At 43.1% G+C, this 9,877-nt stretch overlaps 2 protein-coding genes across 13 annotated transcripts in view; both read left to right on the forward strand.

Annotated features, from left to right (window-relative positions):
- LOC125044737 overlaps nucleotides 1-1,076 on the forward strand; it is a 69,797-nt gene extending 68,721 nt beyond the window's left edge. For all 12 annotated transcript variants that reach the window (XM_047641622.1, XM_047641632.1, XM_047641660.1 and 9 more), the window contains one exon: nucleotides 588-1,076. In XM_047641622.1, the coding sequence (XP_047497578.1) occupies nucleotides 588-863 (276 nt within the window). In that variant the 3' untranslated portion in view covers nucleotides 864-1,076. The remainder of the gene's footprint in view (nucleotides 1-587) is intronic.
- LOC125041346 (fibrous sheath CABYR-binding protein-like) lies at nucleotides 883-9,551 on the forward strand. The gene is made up of 2 exons (XM_047636220.1): nucleotides 883-1,627; nucleotides 8,070-9,551. The coding sequence occupies exons 1-2, from the start codon at nucleotides 883-885 to the stop codon at nucleotides 8,216-8,218; spliced, it is 894 nt and encodes a 297-aa protein (XP_047492176.1). The 3' UTR covers nucleotides 8,219-9,551.
- The last annotated feature ends 326 nt before the right edge of the window (nucleotides 9,552-9,877 follow it).

The following is a 9,877-nucleotide window of genomic DNA, read 5'->3' on the forward strand; positions in this document are numbered from 1 at the left end:
ACGCTTTCATCCTCCGTGGACCTATGGATATGCTGTAGAGTTTTTCATGTTTTCAGGTCATGGTTTGCCATTTTTGCGTAGTTATGGCCATCTTTTTGTGGTCTTTGCGTGGTCGCGGTTCTTTGGCGAGAGTTTAGTCACAGAAGTTTGGAGAGTCATCTCTTTAAACTACAAGGCTACGAGCTAACGTATCACGTAGATATTTTTGTGTAGATATTTTTTTATGTAAAGCGTCCAGACTTTGGACTTGGATTGCTTTCATAATGACTGGAATTTGTTTTGAGAGACCTGTAGTTGCTGCGGAAAACCATGACATTTTGTTTACATTATTGTAGAATATATCAGAGGTAGATGGGACGTTGAATGTGCCTCAGTGTAACTTTCTCCCTCTCGATCCCCGTTTTATTTGGTTATTTTTTCCTTATGTTCCCCGATCCAGCCCTTGCATGCGGCCTCCCCTCCCCCCTCCCCGTGCTAGCTGCCAGTTGCTAACCACCCGAGGCGCCGAGGGAGGCCGCGCAGCCGCCGCGTCGCGCAGGTAAGGCCGGGCGCTCCCCCGCCCCTTTCTCACACGTGTTTCCCCGCAGCCCCTCGCCGACGGTGCCGAGGACATGTCCGAAGAGAAGAAGGAGCGCAGGAAGAAGAAGAAGTCGAAGGAGCGCGACGTGGTGGCCGAGCTGGAGGCGGCGCCCCGCCACCCCCACCTCCACCTCCGAGCTGGAGTCGTCCTCCGTGGCCCCCGCCTCCGCCCCCGCCGAGACCAAGGCCTCCGAAGGCGACGCGGCGCCCGTGTCCGAGGAGCAGGTGGACGACGAGAAGGAGCGCAAGAAGCTCGAGAAGAAGAAGAGGAAGGCCGAGCGTGAGGCCGCCGCCAAGGCCGCCATGGAGGCCGAGCTGGCCGCCCTCGCCGCCGCCGAGGCCGAGTTGGCCCGCCTCGAGGCCGAAAGCAACTCTCTGAAGACGGACGCCCCAGGCCCCGAGGTTTCCGCCCCCGCCGAAGCGTCCGCCCCAGCTGAGGTTTCCGCCCCGGCCGAGCCCGCTGCCGAGGTGAAAAGTGAGTCCGCTGCTGAAAAATGTGAGTCATCGACCGAGGTGGTGTGTGAGGCTGTGTGTGTGACGCCTGAGACCCTGGGTGAGCTACCCCCCTCCCAACCCCCCTTCCAGGTTCCCCCACAGGAAGAAGAGCAGGCGGCCCAGGAGACCGCGGCCGATGAACCACAGGCGGCTGACGAGCCCGCCGCCGAGCCCGAGAAGCCCCTGCAGCAGGAGGAAGCTCCGCTGGAAGAGCCACAACCATGGGTCGAGGAGCCGCCAGCGGCCCAGGAGGAAGAGGTCGCTGTGGCTCAGGAGGAGAAGGTCGCTGTGGCTCGGGAGGAAGAGGCCCCTGTGGTTCAAGAAGAGCCGGTCCCCGCGGTCGAGGACGAGCCCCCGGCGGTGCAGAAGGAGGAGGAGGAGGCCCCTGCGGCCCAGGAGGAAGCGCCAGTCACCCAGGAGGAGACCCCCGTGGCCCAGGAGGAGGGCGGCCACGGGGAGTCTCCCCCTGGAGACACCGACTGGTGGCTTGGCTCCGGGGCCGACGAGGCGGCGCCCGCCGGGGATGGCGGCGAGGACGCAGGGCAGCAGCTAGGTTAGTTGGGCGGCGGCGACTCATCACGTCTCATTCAACATCGCTCCGGAGCCAAGCTCATCGACGGCGTCTTATCTTTCTCTCTCTCTCTCCCTTTCTCTCTCTCTTTCTCTGTCTCTGTCTCTGATGTCCTCAGTCCCTCCCGTGGCCCTCCCCTTTAGGACCGTAAAGACGCCTCGCCTGCGCCGCCTCCCCGTGCCGGCGGGGCGGCCTCGGCGCGGGCGTCGCGTGGCCTCTCCGGGTTTATTGCAATCAGGGCGGTGGGGGATCGTGGCGGGATTCACTGTCATCTTTGAAAAGACGGTATATAGTGTCACGTAAATTATGCATTCACACAAATATATGTGCTTATTGCTGCATGTGTAAGGATACATCTTTGTCTGTCTGTCGGTCTCTCTCTCTCTCTCTCTCTCTCTCTCTCTCTCTCTCTCTCTCTCTCTCTCTCTCTCTCTCTCTCTCTCTCTCTCTCTCTCTCCTCTTTCTCTCTCTCCACTTTCTCTCTCTCCACTTTCTCTCTCACTCGCCTCTCTCTCTCTCTCTCTCTCTCTCTCTCTCTCTCTCTCTCTCTCTCTCTCTCTCTCTCTCTCTCTCTCTCCACTTTCTCTCTCTCTCCTTTCTCTCTCACTCGCCTCTCTCTTTCTCTCTCTCTCTCTTTCTCTCTCTCTCTTTCTCTCTCTCTCTCTCTCTCTCTCTCTCTCTCTCTCTCTCTCTCTCTCTCTCTCTCTCTCTCTCTCTCTCTTTCTCCTCTCTCTCTCTCTCCTCTCTCTCTCCTTTCTCTCTCTCTCCTCTCTCTCTCTCTCCTTTCTCTCTCACTCGCCTTTCTTTCTCTCTCTCTCTCTCTCTCTCTCTCTCTCTCTCTCTCTCTCTCTCTCTCTCTCTCTCTCTCTCTCTCTCTCTATCTATCTATCTATCTATCTCCTTCTCTCATCCAAATACACTGCACACACAAATACGGAGTCAACCAACATGTGAAATCTGCAATTTTCTGCTTTAAATTCCCGTCACGAAAAAACATCGCAGTCCGATATTGCAATTCACCCGGCTAAGGTCCGCGTTTGCATGGATCCCCTGGCAACACTGTCTCGGCGCACGACATCCCTTCCACGTGCGTGAGTTTCACCATATTTAGCTTATTCTTTGACGCCTGAGACCCTGGAGTCCATACCCTCTCACGTGGAAGGGTCGTCCGCGCCGGCAGTACCTTCGGCCGGAGACGGCAGTCACGAGGGTGTAGTTCTTCCGCCCGTGATGAGAGCGTCTCGCTTAGTCATGGCGGAAGAAGCACTTTCTGTTTTTTTTTTCTCTTTTTTATTTTGTTTTATGTATTGCATGACACCGACCGAACACAAGGCAATTAAGGCACACTAGGAAACGCGCGAGAGGAGTCTGTGGCGCGAGGAAAGGTCTAGAACCGTGTTTTTATTCGCATTAATTGGTAGATAAACTGGAGATAAGTGGATGAAATGGCTTAGATATAATGAAATGGCTAAGTTAGAGGTTCTTCTGGCTCTCTTTTTCTTATTTCTTACTTTTCGTGAAGAATCGAAATCCCTGCGTTACAGAGGCAGCTGTGGCATAGCTCGCTAAACATCCGGGTCTCAGTCCCAGAGACTGTTTGTCTGGGTGTCCCGCCGAGACGGTGCGTAGGCTCTGTGATGTCAGACCCGGACATCATGTCATGGTCAGACTTTCATTTCCGTCAGCCGGTAATTTGTTGCTTTCTCGTTAGAGATGTACGTTGAGGTGTATATATATTTTTAATGTCATTCGCATGGAATCACTGCTTCATCTGTAGAGAGATTTTGCATGACATCTGATATCGTTTCTAAATGCTAGTAGCTCTTTGTCATATTCCGTTTTGCATTTTTTCGGTATAGGCAATTACTATTTTAGACTATGTAGTTTACGATATTTCCGTAAGAGGAATAATATATTTTGTTATCATTTCTTGGGCACATTTTATCTTTTAATAAAAATTAGAGAGCGCTGCTCATAGTTATGCTTCGTAGAAAGATTGAAACACAGACCGTTCTGCATGTATGTATGTATATATCTCTGCCTAGTAGCTCGCTCTCCTTAGCAGCCTATAGAATCCGCTTGGTTATTGAATAAATAACAATAAAGCACCAGAATGCCAAATAATAAGCTAGGAAAGGAAAGGAAAGGAAAAAACAATGAATCCTAAATCCATGCTGAGGAGAGCTGAGTGACAGGTGACCCCTGGCGACCTCATATTGGGCAGCGGTCAGACAGGGTCGCCTCTAAGCCGGCTCAGAGAATTCAATAACCTCGCTAAAACATGGCTTTCTTTATGGAGTGAATTTGCTTTGTATGATCTCCTTAGCTAATGGTGTTTCTCGCTTAATTTTTCCTTCCTGTTGCTTCTTTTTGTATACCCTTTCCGTGCCATTTTCGCATTTTTGACGGAGATTTAACCCGCATGCAAGAATTTACTTTTAAGGTTCACAAGTACTTCCTTGTTTCAGCAAGTGAATCCGCCGGGTTGGAGGTGGAAGTAAAACACGCGAGGTAAAAAAAATATTAACGTCAGCATGGCCATAACGTAAAGAAAAGAAGACGAAGCAAATAAATACATAGCATACCGGCCAGGGTAACACACAAGGATCTCATGGACAGCCCTAAGCCACCATAGTAATATCCTTGCAGGACCAAAGAGGATTTAAAGGATGAAAAAAGATCCGGTTGTCCACGACATTGATCCAACTCCAATTTTACGTCACTGCAGCGTTGCTTCTTTGCCCAACATAAAAAGTAGGATTATAATAATCCTGCAAACGCTGCATCTTGCTTGAAGGAAGGAAGTGCTAGACTCTTGTATCACTATCACTTTGGTTTCTAAAACAAGTAAACACATGAGGGTTACATAAAAAAAAAGAACGGTTTCGAGGCTTACGAGCATCGGCGTACTCTGCCGCTGGTTTCGAGAGTTCAAGGGAAAAGCATGACACCGCAGATCAGAAGCCAACCCTTTGCCACAGCTCCTTGTCAGTCAGCGCTAGACCTTCACTTAAGAGTTAATGAAACCCTCTGATGTCAATTAGGAGGCTCATATGAACACCGTCTCTTTTTTCTTGCAATCTCGAACGCGGTATAGGCTTTTCACCCAGAGCCAGATGTGAATATGATATTGACATATATGTGTATAGATTTCGGGTCCTTGTCTGAGAACAGTTTCTAAGGGGAGCCTCGTTCTCGTTCACTCCCTGTAGCTGGCGAGCCTAGCAAAGCCACAAGGAAATTGCAATCTGCTACCAACAAGATTCTTGCAGTTGGGGCATTTTTTCGCTCACATGTAACACAGAAGAAATCATCAGGTATGTTTTAGTCTCCGGTGGGTGGTCTTGGTTGTAAGAGCTCTGACAAGACGCGTTTTTCTTTGTAATGTCTTGGACCTACTCGAGAAGGAAAAGAAGAAAAGAAAAAAGTCGACGGATAGTATGGATTCTCTTTATTTTTATCAGAGAAAGCTTTTCCTCTGTCTTTTTGTTTCTGTCCCTTTGAACCCAATAACTCGAAACCTCTTTTGCCATTCTTTTACACAACCATAGTAGTGTAACGGCAGCCTTGGGATACGCTGCTTACTTATCTGCACACTGTCAACTTCTGAAACTCTTGACAAAATGGATATGTGACTCCAGTTCCTGTTTTTTTTAAGTAGGACTCATAATTCACATCTTCATTCTACTGTACATCATGTTCGATCACGGAGCGTTATGGAATAAGAGAACTAAAGAGACATACCTGATCATTGTTGTTGTTTTTGTTTTTTTTTGCTAAATTAAAGGGATTTCAATTGTGTTTCTTTGGAGGACGGGGAAAAAAATCCTTGTATTTCTTCCACAAACATAATATCAGAAAGAAAAGAAAAAAAAAATCCTGTTTCACTACTGTGCCTTTTTTGCAGTGTTGAGGTTGTACTTTAATCAATGGATGTTTCAGTGTAACGCATTTGCTTACAGTTAAGGAAAAAAGGGCATAAATTTTTACATAACAAAACTAGACATTAAAGGCCTGCTTAGACTGCATGATTTAGCTTTATTCTGTTGCTTTGTTTTAGCCGAGTAGATGCAGTAGCTTGACAACCAATCACCGGATCTTTCATGGGTACGTATTTTTTCCCACCAAAAGAAAAAGAAAAAAAAAATATTAATCAAAATTTATTTTTTAGGAAATCATTTTGATAGGCAATTTAATAATAGTGTCTGAGGGTTTTCAATAATTGATAACGATGGTTTTCTTCCACACGTTAAGGCATACAAAGGGAACGGTTCTAATTGCTTTGGCTTTTACACTCATCCTAACCGTACTTTCAATATATAAGGATTACAGATAACAGTCTCGAAAATAATTTGTTAACCCATAAAACTGACTGACAGACTCTCTGAATCTCGTTTTATTCACTATTTCTCTCATTTCCCCCTAAAGTTTCCACAAGTTACGCCACTTTACGAATAATTATTTGTTTGGAATAGAACTATGTCAGATATGCTTGAATAATGGTACATTTTACTAAATAAGTATGGTTCTACGAATACAAGCTGATTATCCATTTATTTATTTATCAGGGGTTATGATAGCTGAAAGGTCTAAAAGGATTTATTACATAATTTACTTAAAAAAAAAATGATCCACCAGAAAAATAAAGAATTGAAATTTTAGTCTATAACATAACAAATTTTAACCTTACTATTATTATCTAACTTTAAATACACCATAAACTAATTTAATTTGTTCGCCATCTTTCATTGGTATTAATAATAATAATAATAATGATAACAAAAACTTAAACAGAAATTAATAAGAATTATACTTATCTAGTGAAATGAGTTATGTATATCTGTCTCCAAAATATCTGAGTAAAATTAGATATAAGAATAGCATAGCCTTTTTTCTTGTATGTAAAAACAGTACTGTTATTTCCCTTCTTTAGTTTCTATTTCTAAAGAATTCCTGCCATTTTTTGTGTACATAGTTCATCAAAAAAAAATTGTAAATCCATTAGCTGTAATACTTATTTTAGGTATTAGAAGTTTGAAGAATACTATGATTAGGGATAGAAAGAACTCAGTACGATAGGCTATAGACAATAAAACAATTGTAAAACACTAGATTATACAATAGTGTCGTTGTGTAAAACACCTTCCGTGTTCTTTGTTCAAGAATATGAAGGTAGGTGAACTTTTAGTTAGAGTCTAAACAAAAAAGATTCAAAATTCTTCATATATCCCCTTCAACAATACAAAGAAAGTCATGAAAGTTTTAGATATTTCTTTTACAAAGACACCCCCCCCCCCCTTCAACAGGCAAGTCACAATGGGCTGCCGATCATGAGATGCAACATTATATGAAATTTTCCTGCAACAGGACTAATGTATTCATGATGGTATGCAAATGGCAGTCGCCTATTCAATAATGTTATCGCTTATGAGGAAACTATCGTGCACAGTGAGGGATGGGATGCCTTCAAAAATGAGTTGGAGAAGACGCAGCCAACACTTTTCTTCTCCGATTTAGTGTTATTTATTTATTCACTCATTTATTTGTGTATTTGTTTATTTATTTGCCACAGTCTGAGGTGAACTTTCCGATAGATTATGGAAAATGTCGTTTCACTTCACTCTCTGCTGACGTCACTGTCTACTCTTTGGTTCTTTAAAGTAGATAAAGTAACTAAATCGTTAGTCTTTCATAGATGTGATGTCACTCTATATCTTTATCGAAATTACATATATCTGTAATTGTTCCGTATATTTGCCAAAGTTATCGTTTTCACATTTACAAGTATGAAATTTAGCAAAAAAAAAAAAAAAAAAAAAAAAAAAAAAAAAATGAGGGGGATGAATTAGCATGCTATCCACAAGGATAATAATTTTGCACCAAATATTAATCGGATTATGTCCTTTTACATGTAGCTTAAGCGCCCTTCAGACTAGACAGAGCTCTAGGTATTATTAGGGGGGGAATTCGGAATGAACTTTCAGTACTCATAATGAAACCACACACGCTGTCATAAATGCGGTAGAACGTGTCGTAGTAGTTCATGTAAACAGTTCAGAAGGCATCGAACGATTCCCCTGCGCGTGATACCAGCGATAGTCAGTCTGCATAACTAAAGAGGAAATTCTATGATGTTCTTAGTTAAGAATGTAAGACTGATTATCAACTAGAACCAGAAAGTAAAAAATGATATCATATCTGGTGTTGCATCTCATCCTAGCAATTAGGTTCTTGTGTGTGTGTGTGTATATATATATTTATATATATATATATATATATATATTATATATATATTCATATATTTATACCCACATTCATAATGCACTGCATACATTCATATAATAATATATGTGTGTGTGCTGCAAGGTCCCCGCCTCCCAAAAGCTGTCATGGCAAACTCACGACCGGTCTCGGTGCTTTCTAGGAAAGGAAGCAGAAGACACGACCCCCGTCACCACCACCGAACCCGACGCCGGCCAAGGGGGAACTGAGGAGACTGCTGACGCTGCTGCTGGCGCTTCTGCTGACGATGCAACCACCTTTGCTACCAGGTCCGACGAGCCTCTGGAGTAGATGTTTTCTTTGGCAAACAAAATCAAAAGCTGTCGCCATGACGAGCACTCCTCCGCTGTGTTATATCTTTTGTAAAATGGCGAGTCTCTTTTCTTCTTGTAAAGATCTGGAACGCCCTTTGCTCTTTCACCATCGAATTCTCAAAGGGTCGTGATGTACTAATTAGTTTAGCAATATAACGGTACAGAGAAGAGCAATTATATTCTCTATCATATTATTTTTTCTTCTGTTTTCGAATTTCTTTTGAGAGGAAGTTTGGGTTTTGTACCTAAGACGGATTAGCGTCACTAAAACATGCCTAAATAATGCAACTTGAGAAGTAACACCACCTCCACATAAAATATTTTAGTATCTCCTTAAAAAGTACAGCGAGAAATTTCTGTTACTATTTTCTTTGTCTGGGGGACTGTGCTATAGTGTGCCTCCAGGGTCGCTATGGTATTTCAGCTCCTGGCCAGCGTAGTATTTACGTTATTTAGTTTTGTATTTCGTTATTTTGAAGTGATTTTTTCGAATATTGTGAATGGATCAAGATTGGATATTGTATCAAAGATTATACCAGGTTATTTATAACTTGATTTGATTGTGTTTATTATGTAAATTAGCAGGCAGGATCAGTAAACAAAATTGTGCAATTAGATTATGACGTACGAGACGGTTTATGTTTCAATGTAGCTTCTTCTGGCTCTTTCTCACAGGGTTGTGTATAATGTCCGATTCCTGAATTCTTTACCATAACCCAAAAAGAAGCAAGCGAAAATTGCTCAGGCTTCCCCGATGCTCGCACGCATCCCGCGCCAGACATTGTGAAAGCTGCACTTGAGTGGTGGTTTAGAATTCAGGACCATGTATGTGTTCCCTGTGTTGCAGTATAACGTAAGTGATGAGTGATTTATGTGTGCGCAGATACGCAACACTATCCCGGACCTTAAAGTTTGTAAATAAGAAAGAGAGATGACTGGCTCACTGACGAGGCCCAGAACCCAGGTCGGAATCCACGGAGACGATAGTGTTGCTGCTTGTGCAAATGCGAGTTTGTTTTGTTTTGTTTATTTTTTTCATCAGAAATGGGCTGGGAATCATAATAAATGTAGGCAACTCGCACGCAGGAACTGTCAGTCCTAAATCATTTTCAAAAAAATGATATAAGTTTGCTAGTAATCAGCTTATTTGAAATATGTTGTGATTAGTCTTTAAAAAAAAAAAATGAATACTTAATCGTCGCGTTTCGATGATTTCATTACTTTATTAATTTATTTATTTTGCGTCTGCGTCTACCTTCTTCCTGATGATTATGTCTTGTTCACAATAAAGATGTTAACCACAGGGTAAATGATACTCTTTTCATCTCTATCCCTTTCTTGTGTTCGTTCAACGGTGCAGTTTTTGGTGTGATTTCCTAGTGTAATGAGCACGTATATATGTACACGAATACATCTGGTTATAGAACTTAATATCTTAAATGACACTGTATATATCATCTTTATGATATTCACGAGCACCTGTGATTCAGTTTACATTAAATAGTGTTACAATTAAACACTAAAAACTTTTTGAATCGGAAATTAACATAATCATTATTTGACTGCTCTACATGTGATACTTGATAATATCTTAATACCAGCTGGCAAACGGTTTTAATTACTGATCATCACACAT

This window comes from Penaeus chinensis, chromosome 3 (assembly GCF_019202785.1).
Source record: "Penaeus chinensis breed Huanghai No. 1 chromosome 3, ASM1920278v2, whole genome shotgun sequence".
Taxonomy (NCBI): domain Eukaryota; kingdom Metazoa; phylum Arthropoda; class Malacostraca; order Decapoda; family Penaeidae; genus Penaeus; species Penaeus chinensis.